Source organism: Lutjanus erythropterus, chromosome 6, assembly GCF_056507025.1.
Source record: "Lutjanus erythropterus isolate fLutEry1 chromosome 6, fLutEry1.hap2, whole genome shotgun sequence".
NCBI classification, from domain to species: Eukaryota; Metazoa; Chordata; class Actinopteri; order Lutjaniformes; family Lutjanidae; genus Lutjanus; species Lutjanus erythropterus.
This window is the reverse complement of record NC_139322.1, coordinates 33,341,295-33,364,222: the sequence shown is the minus strand read 5'-3', so window position 1 is coordinate 33,364,222 and position 22,928 is coordinate 33,341,295. Positions and strand designations below refer to the sequence as shown.

Genomic DNA, 22,928 nt, shown 5'->3' with positions numbered 1-22,928 from the left:
TTTCCTGGATGAAAGTAGAACCTTTACTTTTAATCCCACATCTACCCTCAGACTTCTTTTGTCATATCGATCAGGTGCCTTATTGTATCTTTCAATTTTTTCATTACTTTGCCAATACTTTTCCCAAATGACTTCAAATCATTGTTTTCCCTTTCAACTTAAGGAGACAGACACAGATGCAGCAGACCGATCTCCTCATTTGCTCTCTTTTCATTTTACATAATATGCAAACTAACAGTAACTTTTCTAAATAATTTTTGATGGTTGTTTTTTTTGAGTCGTGTATTCTTGGGGTCTCTAAGGATCTCAGTCGGTAGACCTTCTATGTTGAACGTGTTGGTAGGATGAGGGTTAAGGTGAGGTTAAGGGGGGCAAATAGAGGTAGACTCCCTGTAAAAACCTGGAATGAAAAGTTCATTCTTGTCTGCCTATTTCTAAGTAATTACAGTAGTATTGTAACTAAACTAATGAAAACTAGCTCAATAAATCAGTTGAGAACCCTTACTTTGTACCCAAAATAAAAAAAAAAAATAGTGAAGGCTCTCTGAGGCCTCTCATCCTTTACAAAATGTGTAAAAAGTTTTAGTCCTTCCCTGCACTAAGACTGACTTCTGAACACAGCTAATCAAGCAGAGTGACTGCTGATGCTGCAGTTCTGCCAGTAAGTGATTCAAAAGGGCACTTTATTGATTTATTATTGCAGCAAGTTAGGCGATGTGCAATGGACAGATTTGAAAAAGAAGACACCAAGACATCTCTAATTTTAGCCCCTACAAAGGGGCAAAAAAGACTCACTACACAATGTATGCAATATACCATTTATTTGTTATCTATTTTGCAAATAAATGTTATATTGCAATAAATGTTATATCTGATAGATGTGCTTAGTGTTCCTTTGTTTTATGTCCCTAGGATGGACAGGATGACTTTATCTAACGACTCTTTGACATGTAAAATGAGTAGCACCCCCTTTAAAAAAGGCTATTCATTAGTATATTTAGCCCTAATCTTAGTGCACAATGCTAGATTGTACAATAATAAAAAAATACAGTTAGTATAAACAAAATTATTAAAGAACTTTATTGCAAGCTCATGTTAAATTTCAACAGTGGTCGACAAACATAAAACAGGACATTTCCTCTGAGAGGATAACAGTGGAAGATCAGCTGTGAGCCTGCAAGGATGCTTTCAGTAGAGGGCAGCAAAGACCAACTTTAAAAAGGTATCAGTCTTTAAACGTAAACAGCAAGTCCGTAAATACTGTGTATGCTATTAATTCTTAAACTTACATGATTCTTGATTAATAAATATAAGAGATGGATCTATGTCAAGTACAAGACTTCTCTCAGTTACACACATCTGTATCATATGCAGCAGGTCTGTAGTTTCAGGGCATGTGGCCGGTCTGTTCGTAATTTCTTGAGAGTTCAAAGCGATCCTGAAGAAGATCCTGTTATTAGGGACCGCATGTTAACTTCCCCCTGTTGCACTCCAGCGTGCGTACACACAAGTATCAGGCATGGGCTGAAAGAGAAGCCATTTAAGTATGAGTAATAAGTATTCATTATAAATGTAAATCAGATGTTGCTGAGTGTTAGCAGGGTTTGGGCATGAGGCCCACATATGGCGCAGAGCCTTTCTCCAAAACAAGCCACATAAAACATCCCACATTCCCAGCATGCCCTGTTCTGTATCTGCAAAGCAGATCTAACAAATATCTTGTATCTTTAAACTGAAGCATTATATATTTAGTACAGGTGTAAACCAGAGGAGAGAAAAGCAAACAGTCCCCTGTGGTGCAGATCATAGCAGTCAACATGTGGCCATATTGTCCCAGACCACTCTCAAGTGTCTATGGCTTCCACATGAGTGCTCATTGAGCCAAACCACTCATCTCTCCTGGATGATGTCCACAGAGGGGAGAGGCAGAGGAAAAGAGTTATGTATGAAAGTCAGCATTCTTCTTGCCGTCAGCCCTCCATGTTTGGTAAGGTGCACTTGCGGTTCAGAGGTGCTATGATTGGTAGCCATATGCTAATGCATCTAAAAAGGATGGAGGGAGAAAACGCAAGTTGAAACATCAACATTTATTCATTTAACCATTTTGGCAAAAGTGTTATGTTATGAATTTTCTTGTAGCTATGCACACTACTGTCACACTACAAACTGAATTAATGTGAGGCTATTCATCCAGTCAAACAAAAACACATTTCACTTCAAAAGGTCTGCCAAAGCTAATCGAAAAACACATATTTTCTGACTTACTTCTAGTCGTATCTAGACATGCAAGCAGGTTTTATTTGTCTAGATCCTGATGTAACTGTCTCTGTGATCTCTTCCTCAACCCAGTACATAGAGGCAAGTGGGATTTTGTTTGTGGTGTTCACAGCAATGACAATTTGCATTTAAAAATAACAAGACTATTCTAGAAAGTATAGATACAATAAAAATGTGTTGCTGGTGAGGTCAGTGAATAATCCACATTAGCAAAGAAAAGAGATGTTGAGCACCACAGATACCTCAAACCCTCAATAATAAAACCAAAACTCTGCATAGCTATAGATTCTGCACTAAATGAGATAAAAACAAATAAACAACAACCTTTTAGCAATTAAGGGAAGTATATGAGAGTGTAATAGGGCCATTGTTAGATTTTAAAAAATACAGAGCCAGGCGATGACGGTAATATTCCGATAAAAAAAACTCTGGAAAAAATACTGTTTTCCAATTTTTTTTTTCCTTTTAGGTTTGGGACTTTAATACCAGAGAATTTCTTGCAAATTTACGACATTATGAGCTCAGGGAATATCACATGTCTTCTTGTATATTAACAACTTTTATCTCAGAAATTCAGAGTTCTTCCTTGGAATACTAACCCCCTCCCCTGGCTCTGTTTTTGTTTTTTGTTTTTTTTTTTACTTACAAGGGCCATTACGCCATCATAGCTTTTAAGGGAATAATCTGATGTTTTTGTGTATTCACTGCAGCTGGCTAACTGGCTGGCTCTGTCCATAGGAAAACAAAGTTTTAGACATCCTAGCAAGTGGATTTTTGAACTTTGGAGAGAGTTTTTCCACCTGCAAGTTTTTATGCTAAGCAACGCTAACTGAATCCTGGCTCTAACTGTCCTGTAAACATTAAACTCTCTGAGAGAAAGCAAACAACTTTATTTGCCAATCTCTCTAACTATTCCTACAAATATCGATGCAACTAACGCTAAAAAATCCCCTTCATGATGTGAAATGGCCACACACACTGTCACCACTCACCTGAATGAAACTGCGCCGTGCAGCACAGTCCCTCTCCCCGCGCCGTCCGGTAAATGGGTGACACGCACACTCTAGCCGACGGAGGGAGGTTTGTGAGGCGCGTCGACTGGGAGTCGGGCGGCAAATAGAAGGAGGAGCGCAGGCCAGAGCTCTGCTGCCCCTCCCAGGTGAGCCAGTAGCCCCTCAGACTGGCTGTGCTGACCTTCCAGTCGACCTGCACCGAGTCGCTGCCCACTGTGGTCAGCTGGAGGTCCGCCAGGGCTGGAGTCACTGCAAAAGGAGACCAGAGATGTTAGTGAGAATATAATTTACAAGGAAAGAAAACTGAGCATTTTCAAGAAGAGGATATGAATGAAGAGGAAGAAAAAAAAGACTGTTTGATGGGCTCAAGCTCCTCCAGCTGCTCAGAACTGCCCTCGGAGTAGTCAAAGCTGAATGGAACTGCAAGTAATTATCTGAAATTTAAGACCCAGGAAGGATGAGGCTGCGTAGGATTAGGATTAGTCTGCACGTAAATGGATCCTTGATCATCAAGTTCAGCTGCATTTTCTTCAAATATAGCTCACCTTCCTGAGTACACGCTTTGACGGACATGGCCCTCTCCTTGCCCGAGCCGTGACGGGCGGTAACGGTGACCAGGTAAGTGGTATCTGGTTGGAGGTCTCTGAGGAGCGTGGAGTTTTGCGTTCGGCCCACTGTGGTGGCGTGGAGCTTGCCTCTAGGCAGGGCGGAGTACTCGATGTAGTAGCTGGTGACCGTCTCCGGCTGAAGAGGACCCCAACTCACCCGAACACTGGTTTCACCCGACTCAGAGACCGACACCACAGCTGGGCTCATCACCTCTGGTGTGTGGGGAGACACGGAAACAGTCAGTACAAGATAACATGGAGAAAATACACAAGAGCTGAAATCCATGATCATTTTCACACTTCATCAGCAGTCAGCTGAACAAAGGCGTAAATTTCTACAGAGGACAAACAGTGTCAAGCTTAAGAAGAAATACATCAGAGGATTGTTTGTAATTTTGCATTCAACTTTATTCCTGACATTTCAACTTTTTTCTCAACTTTTCGACTTAATTCTGAACATTTTGATTTTATTTTCAACATTTCAACTTTATTCATGACATATTGACTTTATTCTCAACTTTTCGACTTAATTCTACACATTTTCTCTTGACATTTTGACCTTAATTTCATAATGCAAAATAAAAATATTGTTCCTCCTATCATTGTGAAATAATTTCATAATAGCCTTTCAGCATTTTGTAAATCAAGTGATCTGAGACAGAACTAGACTTCTGCACCTCCTCTTGGCTCTTTTTTCAGGCTTTAGAGAATCTGGAACGTGACGGTTGACTTAAACCAATCAGAGGTCTTCTCAGACTGGGGGTTCCTGTTGGCCGTTCTATTAGTGCAGCTGCGCGCGCACGTTTCTTCAGTGAGACCCTGAATCAATGACAGGAACTCCTGCAGGAAAAGTCGCTATAAAATGAAATTTTAATCAAGAGAATCTTAAAAATAATCTAATGAGCAACATGCTCATCCCAGGAGTTTGTCAGCTCACTCAGTTACTTTTCACTTCAACTTCAGCTGAGTTCATTCACGTCTATCGTGGAGGACCGAGGGCCAAGCTCTGCAGGAGAAGACTGGAGTCAGACTAGAAATGCTTAAAAAACTTAAAAACACGAGAGTCACTCTGATGTTGGCTGCTTTACTGGCATGAGGGGAGCTCAGAGTGTATGTTTTGAACTTTTGGAATTAAAAAGCGGATTTATTTTCACTGTTGCACTTCAACCCTCTGCAGCAACGAGGAAGAAATTGTGGACCGACAGACTGGCCAGATGAGAGCTCTGTGTTTGTTTTTTAAACTTTTGGGATAATAAGTGGATTTATCTTCACATTTGCTTATAAACCAGTGTGCAGCGGCACCATGGAGGAGCCGACCGCGCTGTTTACAGTAAGATAATTAGTCTCTCTCTGTCCATTTTGACTGCTGACTGGAGGAGAAATGTGTTTGAAAGTCATGGAGTGAGAGTCAACTTTTTCCGATGAGATGTCAGTGACATCGATGTCAGTGTCGCCACTGTTTGCAATAGTAGTAGTTTCTCTTCTCTGTCGCTGTTTTTTACTGTCAGGTGTCTGTTTTATTATACACACTTGATGTCTGTTGGTCTGTGCTCGCTCACAATTGCCTCAGTAAACTGTTGCATGCCTGCATGAAGCACGTGCTGCTTGTCTGGTATGATGTTGCTGAGAATGGAGAAAACGAAATCTAACCCAGATGAGACTCAGCAAACAACCTTTTCTAGGCTTTCTACCTACTGCAGCTTTAATACTTAAAGTTCAATTTCATACTCAACATTTTGACTTTATTCTAGAAATGCAAAATTTGAAAAAAGGATCTTTATGTGGCCCTAATATACCTCCTTAATGTCCTATTTAACTATAATTAATACCAAATTTTCTGATTTTTTTGGGAAAAACATCAGATCCATAAATTGACATTAAAGGATGTCAATTAATGGTGTTTGTAAAACAGTTCAGAATCACAAGATATTCAATTCACAATGAAATATAGCAGATAAAAGCAGGGAATTCTGAAATCCGAGAGGCTGGAACTAGTGAATGTTTGTCTTTTTGCTTTATGACCAACTCAATGAAAAGTGTAGGTAGCAAAGTAAGTGGACATTTATGGGATATGACACGGTGTGTAAATAGGACGTAATCCAACCTGGCTTTGTAGTGAAGGTGACAGAGAGTGCGTTGAACGATTGCTCATTGGACTCGGGGGTCAGTGTGGCGGTGTAGGTGGTGTCAGGCTTCAGGCCTGTTAGCCTGACAGCGTTGGAATCTGCAGACTGGATCAGTCTCTGGTACTGGCTACCACTGGTGCTCGGACTGGTCCCAGGTCCGCCGCCTCCTGCTCCTCCTGTGGGGACCGGACTGAAGCGGACCTCGTAGTAGCCTGACAAACCGGACAGAACGGGACGCCACTGGAGCGTGGCAGCGTTGGTGGAGACGTCACGGACGTTGATTCGCTCAGCTCGGATGATCTCTGTTGGAGGCAGGACAGAGATGAATGGAGTTACTGTGTGTGTACACGGGTTATAATTCTGCAAAGACACAGAGAAATGATGGTGACGGGGAAGAGGATGAGACAGAGTGCTAAAAATGCCTCGGCTTCAGACAGCCACCCACATAGACAGCCAGACTTGGGTTTCTGGGTGCATTCATAACCCTTGCAACAAGACAACTTGAAATAGCCAACTCAGTGAGGCCCTGCAACAAAATAAATGCCACAGAGGTATTGATATCTGTGATAGGATCCTTAGGTACTTAGCAGGGACTGTTGCATTTATTCTTGTTGTACAGAAGCCTTATTTATACCATGCATCATGTCTTACAGCTGCAGTATATACTGTAGAATTGCTGAGGCGTCCCTTGTGAGTGTTATGGCAGTTACCTAATCTGGCCAGCGGAGTGGGTGACCTCCCCTGGTCTATATATATATATAAATTTATATAAGCAAAGTTGAATCATTAATCCAATAATAGATCATCATATCTCATTACAGAGAATCTTACACACGCACACAGACACTCTCAGAGTCCGGGCTTCCCATTTGGTCTCACTGTCTTCAGGAGCATGTGTGGAATTAGGGAGAAGCCCAGAGACATGTAATGCAGCTGTGTATGAGTGGCAGGCAGCTAGAGTGATTGTAGCTGTTTGAATGAGGGGGTTTCTGCTGCTGAAACACACAAGTTTATAGGGACTAGTATTTCTTTGGTAAAAAAAAAGTAGTTCCACAAATTGATTATATAGAGTAAATAGGACATTGTTTCTGGAAAGATGATATGCTGTTCAATTTGGGAACCAATGTCTTAGAGGAATCCCTGTAATGACTGCTGGACACGGGATGACCTGGAATTGTTAATCATAACATATATATCATTTGGAAAGTTGACCCAGGACTGTGGAGTTTTCCACCTGCATAATTGCATAACCATTCTGGTATGTATATACATACATATATATATATATATATATATATATATACATATATATGTATATGTATATGTATACATATATATATACATAAGGCATAATACGCAACATTTTCCTAAAAAAAATAATACATAGATTTATATAAACATAGTCCCTCCAAGTAATAACTTATGACCCACTAAAAGTGTGTGGTGGTGTCTGTATCTGCAGAGCCTGCCCTCTGCCTGTATTTTCTTATTGTCTCATATTTTGCTGTGCTCGGTACGCTTCTGGGCTTCAGTCTGTTTGGCAGTGGTTTGAAGCCCCCAGCTAATAACAGCGCACAGGTTTTGAGGTCAGGAGTCTGTAAAACGAACCACCAGTTACATCACATTCTCTGTTTCCTTCCTCGGCCGAGAGCTGCAAAAAGCGCTTTTCACACATCCAGGCAGAGCAGGCTAAGGACTGCTTCACCGTGTTTATTTGTGCTTTAGAACTTAACTGCCGTGTAACAATCATAAAACAAAGGTTTTATTTCTCTGATTCGCTGCTTCACTACCTGCATTTCCTCTCCCAAATCACACTCTGTGTCTTTTGTAGGGATGTCCCGATACAACTTTTTCACTTCCGATACGATACCAATATTGTAGCCTTGAGTATTGGCCGTTACTGATATCGATCCAATACGATATCAGCAAGAATTGTACATACTTTTATTATTTATTTTGTAGTGTGGAATGTTAGAAAAGGCTTGATCAGGTGATGTTACTCAAACAGAAAACAATAGTCAGCAACCAGAGTCACCTATGGATAGAAGAGCTGGAGCGGAAAATGGACTGCTTATCGGAGCGCTTATATTGGAGATTTTAGATGCAGTCCAATAAAATCCAATACTCGTTTTTTGGCTGATATCGGACCGATATCCGATATCAATATCGGATCGGGACACCCCTGGTCTTTTGTCCTCTCTCTCGTTAGTTGAGCCGAGGAGGAGGGGCCAGCTTTGACTGTTGTGTTTGCAAAAAATCTAAACACAACAGCGGCTGTAATTATTTTTTTGGCCACTTGGGGGACACATCATCATTGACATATCACTTTTCAGCCTCAAGTTACTGTGGTGTGTTAGCTAACAGCCGACAATTTTTACGTCCAGTCGACACGGATCAATATTATCATTAATTTGGAGTCATGTGGCTCATCATTTGGCAAATATAAGTCCAATATTCACTCTCGTTTGGCTCTGCTTTGGCCTCTGCCAACACCTGAGGGAGATATCTTACCCTTTAGCAGCTAAATCACTTCGTTCTCTGGCTAGCCTCAAGCTTCGTCTGCTGTTTGGTGCTAAGCAGGTAGTGCTCATTTAGCTTGGCCATTTTTTGGTTAAAATAGCTGGAAACAAGGTTGATGACAGTGGTAAGATTAAAATAAAAGAGTGAAGCTGTGAGACCTAAAACCAAAACAATGAGCTGGAAGACGCTAAAAAGCTCCATACAGCTGATGGGAACTGTGGGTTTGTCACCAAGAGCGACACCATTCACCGGACACACAGACTGTGTTTGAAATCACTCCCTTCACTCATTCAGTACTTCATCCTTAACAGACACAAGTTTACTCTACAGTCAGAAATATATAGACATTTCAGTCACTTTGCATCATCACTTAAAATAAAGACATCGCCCAGAGCGACTTTAATAAATTGGTACATTTAAGTGAACAATTCTGACTGAATTAAATTTTCCAAAATTGCAAATTAAATCAAATAAATCGCTAAATTTGAAATTACTAATGTCAATCAATTTTTATCTCACAATTTATTTGTCTCCTGTTTTAACACAGTTTCTATTTGATTTAAAGATGAGTGTTCTTCATTTAAATATATGTAAATAATGTACCACCTAAAAATGAAACCAGAGTCCAACCCAGGAAGCAGAAACAGGGGCTCTGATTGACAGACACATTAATGAGTGAAATAGCAAAGGAGTAACAAACTTTATTTTGTGATTCCATTTAAAATTTGATTAATTCAGTATTCATCAGATATTATTAAATTATTATTAAAGGCACTACGTGGAATCAAGTGAACTGCAGTCTGCAGCATCCTATGTCTCACAGGTGCGAGTGAGCAATCTGGGCGTCAGACGAAACCATGGTGTGACATACACAAGACTAAATGTGATCGGCTGGCGTCACATTGACCTGAGTAAAATTAGGCTCATGTTGTGGTGGGCGCCAGTTTGTTTGTATACATTAGCAGACCCCATTTATAAGCTAACATTAGCTAGTGTTGCACACTGTTAGCGCCGTAGGGGAGCTGAAGAGAGACAAGGCACTTAGGAGCTCACATACATGTCACATTGTGTGGATTTTCCCAGAAAAGGCGAACAATGTCCTTGACATACAGTAGACATCAGTCCACAGGCTGGTAATCCACACTGATTAATACATTTAAATCACATCACATAGTAGTCTACCATTAAACAGTAAAAAAATCAGTAATTATTTTCACTCAACAAGTTAACCCAATCTGCACTCACCAATGATGGCGTCCCGCAGGTCGTCTGTGATGATACTCAGATCATCGATGTCCACAAAGTACAGGTGGTCCTCCACAGACGGGCTCACGACTTCCCTCAACACCAGATAGTTTCCATGCCCAGTGGAGACCACCAGCACAGCCACGCCTTCCTCCCGCAGCTCTTCCATTGGTCCAATCACATCACCAGGTTTCACCCCATCTGTCAACCACACCAGCACTCTGGGGAGCCCCGGCCGGGCCCCGCCCGCCGCTCCGGGTCTCAGCACCCGCTCCTTTGCAATTTTCAGAGCCTCCACTGTGTTGGTGTCCCCCCTGAGAGGTTTGGTGTTCCTCAAAGCTCCCTGGAGGCCACTTTGGGTCGTATGGGCGTCGAAGCCAAACTCGACGCGTGGGCGGGTGCCCACCTGCAGGAGTCCAACCCTCACCTGGTCCTCTCCCAGCGAGAAGGGGAGGAGGAGCTCAGACAGGAAGGTGAGCATGCGGGAGTGCTCGTAGGACGACACACTCCCTGAGGAGTCCAATAAGAAGAGGACGTCACCTTCGCAGCAGTTCAGCACTGTGGAGGAAAAATAAATTACCAAGGTCATTAATGTGCAACTTAAGTAGTTAAAGTATGTGCTGCCTTTGAGGCTGATGAGGGAACCTCTATGATTCCTCCCACAACTTTTCCTTTGGTCAACCCTCTGTAAAAAAAAAATCATACAGGAATGTAGTGAGATCAACTAATATTTTCTCATTATATCTTAACATAAATATAAAAGTTTTATTCTTCCAAGAATTCAACATAAAATTTATAGTATGTGTTTTCAGAACATTTCAGAACAGAGAAGAGTTCTTCTAACCTGAAATATTTTGACTTGAAATAATGAGCTGAATGAATGTACTGTACAGAGTTCAATCAAGTCAATAAATTTAGTTCTTCAACAATCATGATCGGCATATCAGCGGACTTCCCAGCATGCATTGTTTCAGAGTTAAAACTCTCTTGAGACTCTTCTTTTAGTTTGAAGAAGAGAATAAAAATACTGCGAGCCATAACTGAATTCAGTCCCTTCCCTAAAATTAAAAAAATATATATTAAATTGAATGTAAAATGTAAAAAGTAATCTAATTTGTTGACGGAGAAGTCTATTAGTTCAACTTAATCTTAAGGTGAACATGAACACTGGACATGTTTTCTCAAGTACAACTTAATTAGTATCAATTTTATTTGACTAGAAAAGTTTATTTGTTTTGAATCATTACAAAATTACCTCAGTTTGTATTTTCAAATTCAGTCAACTTAAAATTTTAAGGCAGCCTGGACTCTTGACACCTCATGATTTGATTCAGATTCACAGGGCTACAATGCGATTATAAAATGCATTTTAATGCTTCAGAAAGTATTTAAGCCATGCCTTGCAGTTCCTCATGCTCAACAATCCTCACCAAAACGCAAGACGTTTAGACAAAGATAAAGAACCTACAGCCTGTCCTGCAAAATTTAAAGTTAAAAGTGATCACAATGTTGAGTTTCAAACAGCTGATTAGTAAGTTTTCTGCATTGATTTATAATATTTCAAGAAAGAATTGTGATGCAGCTCAGAATCGATTATTTCCCTACCCACACCAGACACTAACTTTTTAAAGTTGAAACAAATACTTTATTTTTTGCAGTGCATGCTTCACTGACACACAAACACACACACACACACACACACACACACACACACACACACACACACACACACACACACACACACACACACACGGAATCTCCCTTTCTCCATCCACCCTCTTGGAACAACCCAGTCACACAACTTTTATAGGGGATATTGTCAGCATGAAAGCAGCAGAGTCAGAGGCAAATAAGAAACAAGTAATTGCAGCAAAGATAAGAAGAAATCCAAACAAACAGTGGAACTACAAAATGATGAAAGCAACTTGATAACTTCAGAGGTGGACGATGGATGAAAGGCATTCAAGCACTGAGTCGGAGAGTGGATTTTTTCCCCCCCAATTTTCCATATTTCGTAACAGAGGCAAAGTTAAAAGAGCGTGAGGGACAGGAGGGAGGGAAAACAGTAGCTGCTGGGCATTAGTGGTAAAGGGAGAGGGAGTGGAGAAAGGAGGTGGAACAAGGGGAAATAAAAGGCGTTAAAAGGAGAGCGAGGGTTGGGGGGGTTGCACTAGCAGTTCCAAGTGAGAGACGAAGAGGAATGTTGGATGGCCATATACAGAGCAGAAAGAGAAAGAAGAGAGTCAGCGGCAATAGAGACGAGAATATAAAAGCAATATTTGGTTGCAAATCTCCAGACTGTGCAGTCATCCAAGAAAAAAACGCCCACTGTTGAAATCTCAGAGCGAAGGAGCGTTAAAGGGAGAAGAAATAGATGTGTGAGAGACGGATATAGTGAGAGATGGAGACCTTAGATTCCTTCTAGATTACTCTGACTTTCATAATCCTGCAATTAAAAACACCGACTTAGACACCTTGACACCTTGTCTCTTGTTTTTTTTAATATCTGGATGTTTAACACATGAGATGAGGTTGGAAGTGTTGAAAGATGAGAAGGCAGCTGGGCATGTATACACACACACACAAATCAGACATGTACACACACATACAGACGCACACGCTCGCTGCCTTTCTCTCCATCAGCCTAAAGAATTCCTCGCATTTGCTTTGTTTGGACTTTGGAGCGAGGGGGCTGCTCCGTATCGCAGCCCCCCTACCTCCACCTTTGTGCAGGTATGCCTTTATCTAAAAACCATACGTTGACGTCTGTTTATCTAGAGAGCAGATGTGTTTAAATGCGGCCTGCTGTTATCGTACGCACGATAAATTGGATTTATTGGTGGATTATTAGCACTTGAGTGATACAATGGTGGAAAAATGAAACGTGAAACCTCAAGTGGCCCCAGTAAAACACTGCAGGAGCAACCTGCTGAACACATGGGTAAGTTTACGAGTCTGACACCGACACATGCACAACCAAGCCTGAACAATACAGGTTTTCTGGGCTGGATGTGCAGAAATGCAGAATGTGAAGACCACAAAAGGCAAACTTAAGCATTTGTTGTGCTGTATATGATAAAATCTTCTCTTAAATACCATTCGTGATCCTTAATTACATTATAATTACTCATAATTGCTCATAAATTCTGCAGCATGTTCCTTCTCTTTCTGTGGGTGTTGGCTGTGTTGATGGTTGGAATGTAACAGTATCAAGAGTTCACAGTACAATAACACAAAATTGCGTTTGTGATATGCAGCACAATTAGTGGGAATTATAATTTTTGCATTGCACTTTTAATTCTACTGAAAAATATAAACTAAAATGATGATATTTGTATGATATTTTGTACCAAACAAACATGTTTTCTTTCATCTGGAGAACAACATTTTTAGGCCAGGGAATCTCTGCAGCACTACAGTGCCTCGTTGTAATTGTCTTCTCAAACATTTTTCCTCTTTCTGGTTCTACGATTTGGATATTGCACTCATAATATTGCAATCCATTGTCCATATGATATTTATCTTGATAAATTCCCTGTATTATAAAATAAATCTGTTGTTTGTTTGTTTTTCTTTGGGGGGGGGGGGGGGGGGGGGGGTTATTTTATGTACAGTGCATATGCATTATATGATGGGGGTCTCTCACATTGCAGCAATACAAAAAGTACAGTTTGATGACATTGTGAAGAAGCGTGGGATCATGGGAATTGTTTTCTTTACTGTTCACAACCACTATACCAGATGAAATTTTATCTGACAAGGCCCAAGCAGAAATCATGTTTATGAACAAGGTAATATTAAAGTTTTATTCACATAACTTAAGATACATACATATAACATAACATGTGTTATATGGTACACATAACATAAGATGCACCATTACCTTGAATAAATATGTAATTCTCTACATTTGAACATTGCTGGAAACATCTGGGATAATGTAAGTACACCACTTAACAAAATATATATCATGTAGCATTTTGAGACATTTTAATGCAGAAATTTTACATATTATAGCTTTAAGGTTCTTTTGTTTTCCTTCTTTAAAAAGATCAAATTAAAGTAGCCAGCTGCGACCTATATGTGCAAATATTTGGCTTGAATTGTCTTTGGAAATGAATGTTTTCAATATTCTATGTACAGCTGCAAAATCAAAACAATGCCACAGTCAGTAGTAGTCCTTTTAAAGAAACTAAAAAAAAAAATTGCAAAATAAAATAATTAACCATGTCATATCAGGGTAGGTACAATGATGATATCTATGGTATTGAGACATTTTCATATAGATATCATATATAGGTCACAAGTGAATATTGTATATGATATACTGTTACAAGCCCTACAAAAGACAAATTTAAGCATTTGTTGTGTTGTACAAGAGTATTTCATGTCAACAGCCACAGCCTTAGTTTCTCCTAAATTCCATTCTTGATTCTTACTTATATTTTAATTACTTATAACTACCCATAAATTGGGCAGCATGTTGCTTCTCTCTGTGGGTTGTGGGGATGGCAGCCTCTTTATTATACAAGCATGACACTAATAACATCAAGTGCACTTATAAAACGCTTAGTTACTGTAAGCCATGTCGGTTCAGTCTCATCAGGCCTCTATTAATGGAAATAGCTCAGTGACAGCAGCTCACTCACTACTATGTTAACACAGTCATAAAGATGTGCTCCCACCGACAGACTCTGTGGTGTCACCACCACCAAGTTTAGCCCATCGTCAGACACTTCATGGTCATGAGCTTTACCACAGGGCGTGAAGGCACCGCAGTGATAAAGGCTGATAACATTTGTTATCAAACTGCCGATCTGGAGTCACTCAAATGATAACCATTAGAGATGTGTATGATGTGTAAAAACAGCATATAAACTCACTGGGGGGGGTCTCAGTCTTAGTCAACTCAACATTAGAGTGAAATCACTTTATTACATTTTTTTTAGATTGTAAACTGTGGATCAGAGCTGTCATTGTTGCTCTCACTTCTCTTTTCTCATGACATGACAGGTAGAATATGCATAATCTTTCAGGTGTTGTATGAAAAAAACACCAGAAAGATGGCTAATTTATGATGATCATCAAATATTGACTACCTGAGTTGGTAAAGTGTCACAAATAAACAGCAAAATAATGAGAAAAGGCAGACGGCTGTAAGTGATGACTGAGAAGGGTTATTTTTATGAGTCTATATATTGTTTTTTTGGGAAAATCCTTCGTATTATACCTTTAATGAATGAAATAATAATTAAAATTCAGCTGTTTCTCAGTTGATCTAAAGACTGCTTTGTCCTTTTCTTGGAACTCCTTGCTGTAATGCCGAGAGATTTCATCAGCAGACAATAATGTAAGAGGTCAAGCCTTTTTTTTTTTTGAGTGTTATATGGGGAGCACCTATCCTGAAGCCTACCAAAGGAGGCATGGGTGGTCCCCTCCGCCCCCTCACCCCAAATTTGGGAACCACTGCCCCAGGCTGTGGGATTTCATCAACTCATAATTCTATAGTTGGAGTCAAGCCATTTCAACGAGAACACACTGGTGTAATATCAACCCCACCCTGATCTACCCTGACAGTCCCTCCACCTCCAGCAGCAGCATCATATGTCCTACAATGCATGAAAACTCACTTTATATTAACTGGGGACAAAGTTGTGTAAAGACTGAGGGTATATTTGGTCATTGTGGGGATTTTTTTTTTTAGCAGTTATGATTAGAAAAAAGTGAATACTGGCTCTAAAAAAAAGTAGACATTAAGTTGGATTTAATTTTATAGCATTTTTTTAGTTTTACTTTTTCAGTAATGGCTTTCAAATGGATTTCTGGCACAAGTTAACTATAATAAATGACCTTTCCACTCGAACAGTGGTGTCCATATCCATCTCTGGGGGTTCTTACCTCCTTCAGGTGCGGGGTTCTGTGCAGCCGCCTGCCGCAGGAGGAGCAGACACAGCAGCATCCATGTCAAACACACGTGGTTCTCCATCACAATGGTTATTATGAGTTAGTTCCTCCGAAGAAATTTATAACACAAGTGTTCTGGGGTTCTGGAGTCAACCATATATCCACCACAGCCCGGAGGAGCGCACTCCCAGCCAGTCAGTAAATCATAGTCAGAAGCATAATTTATCTGAGTCACATCCAGGCCGACTTTTATTTTGTTTCTTCTCTTTCTTCTTCGTTGAACATGTCGCGAACTGCTGGAGACGCAGGAAGTTAAACTTAGGCTAAACTCAAACTTCAGTCCGTGTGCGTAAAGTCTGCAGGACTCTCCGAGGCAATGCAACTGGGTCTCGCTCGCGCTCAGGGCACCCATATCAAGCACGCGACGAGTAAATACAAGATTTCCGGACAAAACTTTCAAAATAAAACTCCCATTTCCTTCCGAAAACAGATTGTCCATGTGGAATGCCAAAATACTGTACAGAGTAATAAAATTCGATTTTGATTTTGATTTTTTAGACTTTTATAGAATTTGTACAATAGTTATTAATATGGAAATATGACATCTTGGTCAGACCTATGGTTTTAGTCAGTGGTGGAGTAAAACTTTTAATAGCCTGAGTAAGTAAGTTAAAAATACCCCACTGTAAAAATACTCCATCACAAGTAAATGTAATTTTTTTTCACTTAAATGAAAGTACAAAATTATTCTTTACAGTCCTCTTTAGATTCTTTTACAGTTATTCTTCTTTACAAAATGTAACAGTATATTCATAATGCAGAGTAGTCACCTACAGATTGTTAAGTCATTATATATCAGTTATATGATGAGTATTAGGCTATAATTGGTGCATAGCATGGTGTATATGGTGTGGCTTATTTAATGGTGTCTAGGTGGAGCCTGTTTTAATTGCTATACATAGCGTTGGCTAGTTTAATCTATAACAATGCCTTATCATTAATTTTATATGGAAAAAAACATTTTATAATACATATTTTTCAAAATCTTGAAGGTGCTTTGTTTTCTTGTAAACAAAGTTTCTGTGTACATTCAGTTGTACTCACCAAAATGCATTGTGTGTATTGTTAAAGGGCCACTGCATAAGATTTAGGGGGATCGATTGGCAGAATGTGCCAGAAATGGAAAATAAGATTCATAAGTATGTTTTCATAATCACCACAAAATAAAATTTGTTGTGTTTTTGTTATCTTAGAATCAGCCATTTATATCTACAGAGGGCGTAGGTCCTCTTCATGGAGAATGGAAGAGGAGAATGAAACGAGCAATTTTCACTACGCATCCTCACAGCTAGACACCACAAAGTCTACACACTGGTTGTTTATGGCCTAACAATTATGTTCAGTGCATTTCCTTTCTCATAAAACATTTGCAAAGCTGTTTTTTTTCAAAATGCATTATTTACATCCATGTTTACTTGCTAACAGTCCTCCTCTTCCAGGTTTTTGCTGATGCATTTATTGGACATTGTGGTCATCTTTAGATCAGTGGATTAGTTTGAAACCCCTGGCAGGAATGTGTACTCAGTCACCTATGTGAGTGTGCATGTGCATCCTAAATGCACAAAAACTAATAAAACAGGAGCCCACTGATGGAAACATTGCTCCATAGCACTCTTTATGATTGCAAATCTCCACCTTTAATCTGAAAAACTTTAAGTCTTGCTGTCAGATACATACGGTGAAATAAAAAGTCCTAGATTTACCTATGAACTGTGCTACAGAAGCCTTATAAAGAAGCATAAATTTGAAATCCTCAACTAAACTATAAGTACCTCAAATTAAGTACTGTATATGAATAAATGAAATCTACTGGACACCACTGTGTTCAGAATGAGCCAACACAGACCTAAGTGAAAAATGTGCTTTTATTTTGAAGGTAAGGTTGCTTTCACTTCCCTCTAACTACTTCTGACTGGCTTGACACCTCTGATTATCTTGTGTACCTCACTCCTCCCTTCTTTCTCTGGTCTCCCCAGTAACTCAGAATAGTAAATAGGGCTGTGTTCCCCATCCAGGCGTCAACACCTTGGAACTGAATTAGATTTAAGACTTCACCTTACAATATTAGCCGGGATATAAATGGGGAACCCCTAAAAAGTCATTTTACATTTTTGCTGTCTCTGAAATGACTCATATACAGACGACTGGAGCATTAGCTAATGCAAAGTTCAGGGATTTACAGAGAAAAAAGAGCATAAATTAAAAAATTTGTAAAACAGAAATCTTTGCAGAAATACCCACAAGCCCTATTGATATCTTTTGCACATGTGAGAGAAAAGATTAACTTCTTTAGACTGTGCAAATAAATTTTACCTTTAGGTTTAACTTATTTTCTGAATATTTGTCATGGTGAAAACAACCAAGAATTTCAGCTATTCGGGAGATTAAGGAACCTCTGGTTCACCAAGAGAGACCACAAATACTTGCAGCATTCAAACCACTGGGAGTGCATCCTTGAAATTATACAGCACATAGTCCTGGAGTGGAAAAAGGGTCACCAACATGTAGGCTATTTTCTGAGGTCAGCCACTCAGCCTTTTAAAATAACATAACGGTTTACATGTCGAAAGTGAAGTGTGTGGACAGTTAAGCACAAGCTGAACAGAGTCACACAGGACCTACTGTGTGATTCATCATGGACACTATTGATACTGTGTGTGTCTGTGTGTGTGTGTGTGCATGCGTGTGTGTGTCTATAAATGTGCATGTGTGTGAGACAAACAAAAAGGAAACAAAGGAGGTAGGAGGGAATGAATAGATATGAGAGGATGCAAGAATTCAAAGGTCTGGATTCCTCTGTGACGCATCGTGTCCAAATACATCTATTGTTCCAGTGAGACATTGACAATAAACACACACCCTTCCCAATACACACACCTAGTAACTAAACACTATCATTGCTGTGCAGTGATTGTGAGGCATTATGACAGAACCATATGACCTATATTTCATGGCAATCATCCATATGGAAATTATGGAAAAAGAGCATCACATAATGGACAAAGTACACACTAAGAGATCATACAGGAACTAAGCTTTTCTCATTAAGTTAACATAAGTATACAAGCTTTATTTAATATATTCAATTAAACTTAAAAATTTCTTGTATTTCTTTCCAGAATTTAAACATGAGTTCCTCTAACTTGAAGTCTTTTGAAATTATGAATTTAATGAATGTACTGTAGAGAGTTCAATCAGCACAATAGATTAAGTTTTTAAAGAGATCCACCTATTAGCAGACTTCCCAGTATGCATTGTTTGAAAGTTAAAACTCTCCTGAGACTTTTCTTTTCATATTTTGAAGAAAACATGCTTGCTTGCTGTATGTCTAACACAGTTTAAAGGAGAAATCTGTATTTATTTGCTGTAATACATATGTCATCAGAGATTAAGGAAGCATATTAAGTTAAATACTCTCTCACATCAATGCTGCACCCATGGTGTCCCCCTTTGAAATTTCTATTCCCAGGTCAGAATGACTGTTTTGTTTGCCTGTTTGATGTTAATTAAAGATCATATTAATGCCAAAATGTTAACCGAATGGGTTAGTGTCTGTTTATGAATCACAACAAAGCATTAATAAGGAGTAGATGTTTACAACAGTTCAGTTACTGTAACAAAGATGTTCATGGAGTCCAGAGTGTGTAATTTCAGAGCAGTAATTTTCTTGTTTTCATGAGAATGGTCTTAACTTTACATTGACAGACAACAAACAACAATTATAAACAACTGGTAGATTTGCAGTGGAGGACTTGTCCTCACTTGTTATTGTCAATTTATGATGCTGCATGCATCCTGTAGTGCTCCTGTGGTGCTCCTGCGGTGCTCCTGCAGCCTTCATGAGCTTCCCTCATCAGGGGAGGAGGGGCCGGGGGGAAACAACTTGCTTCAACTGTAGATTGTATATATTGAATAGGCTTTCAACCTATTTATTATAGAGTCTATGGCTCCAACTCGCTATATGGACTGCAGTACTAATTTTTGAACATGCAGCCACTACATCTCACTCTTTTAAGAGAGTACTGGAAACATTGCAAAATATAATAAAGGGGTTAGTTTTAAATACTTTAAATCTTAAAAATTCATTAGGTGCAGTTTGACTCATTGTCTGTGTGTCGCTGCTGATACAAATTAGCAAAGTAAATGAACAACCGATTCTTCAAACTGAGAAAATATAAGAGGAAATAAAATTGAGTTGTTGGTTCAACTTAATATTTTCAGCTTATTGAACATGTTTTCTTGAGTGCAACTGAATTACTATCAACTTAATTTGACTAAGAGAGATTATTTGTTTTGAATCATTACAAAATTAACTCAACTTGTCTTTTCAAAGTCAACTTAAAATTTTAAGTTACCCTGGACATTAACATGTTTAAGTGAAAACAACTTGTTTGTTTTTGCAGTGCCAGTACAAGACGTGATTATTGCAGGTGTTGTGTTGTATTCTTTGCTCATTTTTCACACACAATAAAAGCTTTGGCTGTCATGACAATTAAAGTTCATGTCCGGTTTCTGAAGATTTTTTTTTTGTTTTGTTTTATGCTCTGTGGCTAAAATTGGACTCCAAATGTCTGGGAAATCAAGTTCCCTGCTACATCATGATCCATTTACACCCTGCTGCTACTGCAAGACAGACATGCAACATTAATTTCACTGCGGTTTTCGAGTACCTCCCATCCATGGCTGAACAAGTTCTCACATGCACATTTACAGCCCCCGGAGCTCATGGTCAACGACACTGTGTTGTTTGGATATCGCTACAGATGGGAGTTCCTGTGCTAGTGAACTATAAATCTGTTAGATACACACAGTATACCCCCACCTGGAACAACTTGGCACTGGTGTGTGAGCGAGAGCAATAAATAGCTGAACATGCGTGTGCACAGAGCATATTCTTTTCTTTTGTGAGCGTGTGTCCGTATGTGAACACATTTCATCATGTCAAGCATTACATGAGTTGTGCAATGACAGATTATGTGCAGCTGACTGATCTGTGTCAAGCACATGAACTTGGAGTTACCATCTGACATTGTGCTGAAATCCACAGACACTGCCAGCTGTTTCCACCCAACAGTCTCGTGTCAGCACACTGTCTCCACCGCCTCAATCTGTATGTCAGATTGCCTCAAGTATGTCAGATTATGCAACCTGAACGGCGATCTGTTTCTGCTCATCTGAACATACCATCGTATTCCTGGTGGGATGACAACTTAAAGTCCTTTGGGAGGGAAAATGTGCAACAGTAAACTTGACCTTTTAGCTCTGGGCAATCCAGCAGCAGATGGAGTAGGAGGGACGGGTGGAGAGACAAAAACAGTGAGATGTCATTGAGGCAATGGAAGAGTTTACGACATTTTGTTCATCACAACATTGAGGGTGTGATAGCATGGAAATAGAGAAAAACAGCCCATCCTTTGGGAGAGTGTTGAAGCCCGAAACACTCTTAAAGCAGCCTGAGTTACTGCCTCTGTTATACAGTCTCTTGTAACTTTGGCCCATAATAGCAACCTAGTTGTAATTACCCATTAAAATTTTGGCTGCAACACAGGATTTGGCTACAGATTGGAATGCCACTGTCAGTGGTTAAGTGAATTCCACATATCTATATTTGCCAGTGTTTTCCTCCTCTCTGCCAGGCCACGGTATCCGAGGTTTGGTTAATAGCAGACCGTGCTTTTTTGTGCTGGTTTGAGGAAGAAAAGCAGAAATGTGCCCAGTTGGGTAAACCACCTTAAGTTTTTCCCTTGAGCAAAATATTTCCCTGAGCTAAGGGCTTCACTGAAAAGCGCTGCATGAAGCCTCTTAGGTTGTGTCTGTGCTTAAGTGTTTAGGCTGAGGCTTTCATGACAATTACCATCATAGTACAGCAAAAGTGCATTTCAGTTACCATGGTTACACTTCACTCACATCATTCTTTAATCTTACTAGACAGCAACATCCTGTTACGTCTTTTATCTTGTCACATTTTTTATGTCGTTTTCATCCTGTTACATCTTTTCTGTTTTCATCTTGTTAGTCTTTTTACATAATTTTCATCTTGCATTAAAACTAAAGTAACAAGCCTGTTTTGAAAATAGAAGTAGTAGTCAAGCAGAAGATGAGACTAGAACTAACGCTGTGAATCAAATCTATGTTCTCTAGCAAGATGTTGGCATTGCTCATAGCCAACAGTTTCTAAAATGCATCTCAGTATCTCCACCTCATCTTAAATCACTATAAATTCAACAAGTGTCTTATGTTTCATTAATTATTTCACTTAAAGTAAAACTTAAGTAAATAAGTGCAAACAATTAGAGATGAATTGGTTTTCCATTTCCCTTACAACATCCAAAAGAAATCCTAGAGCTTTTATGCAGCTCATTTTTTCCTATGGTATCCTTAGATGAAAATTTTAAGAACTCTTTAGCCTTGACGGTTTCATGCAACTGGGCACTGTATCATAAAGATAACTATAAAAGATGTTGAAGAAGAGGCTTGGTGGACCACTGATCGAGGAGAGAGAGATTTGAGAGAGGAATGAGGGTGATACGGGTATGAGAGTGTTAGAAAAGGGAGATAAATCCAAGGGATGCTGGGTGAAACACAGACAAAATATTTATCAGGATTTACATTTGGACCTCTCAGGCAAGCAGCTCAAAGGCAGAGCCAAGGAGCCTCTTTGCCTCCTGCGCAGTGGATTTCGACACTGCACATAAATAAAAGTCATTAAACTAAAAATACCGACAGGGAAGTCGGGGGGACTTCCCATCACTGGGATGTGCAGAAGACCAGAAGTGCACCAAGTGCCCACTGCCTTCCTGAGCAACGCAGACAACTCCGGTCCTGCGTCAGTGGTACTTTCCTGCCTCAGCTGGTCAGCATCCTGTGTATGTCCACAGTGGGTCTTTTAAGCCGTGTCTATGAATGTATTTCCTAAGCTTTTGACTTTCAGATCATTTTGTTTTGTATCCTAAAACCTGGCAGACAGTGACAGCGCCTGAGACACAGAACCTCAGAGTAAAATGTTGGCCTGTTGATATCTCTGTGTTCCAAGAACTCAAGACCGGACTGAATCCCGGAAAATGCTCTATCTTTGCTTTTCCTAAACAAGTATGACAAGTTACATTAAACACAAGCAAGCGTCCAGTTCAAGGCAGAACTACATTTTCACAGAATATGTCAAAGTGTATATTTAA

The 22,928-nt window shown here is 39.6% G+C and overlaps 1 protein-coding gene across 1 annotated transcript; it reads right to left on the bottom strand.

The window, feature by feature from the left end:
* Positions 1 to 1,051: 1,051 nt before the first annotated feature.
* vwa1 (von Willebrand factor A domain containing 1) lies at positions 1,052 to 16,084 on the bottom strand. Its single transcript, XM_084721729.1, has 6 exons — positions 15,688 to 16,084; positions 9,790 to 10,347; positions 6,003 to 6,326; positions 3,836 to 4,111; positions 3,270 to 3,539; positions 1,052 to 2,043 (listed from the first exon to the last, which is right to left on the bottom strand). The coding sequence occupies exons 1-6, from the start codon at positions 15,773 to 15,775 to the stop codon at positions 2,015 to 2,017; spliced, it is 1,545 nt and encodes a 514-aa protein (XP_084577855.1). The 5' UTR covers positions 15,776 to 16,084; the 3' UTR covers positions 1,052 to 2,014.
* Positions 16,085 to 22,928: the final 6,844 nt, after the last annotated feature.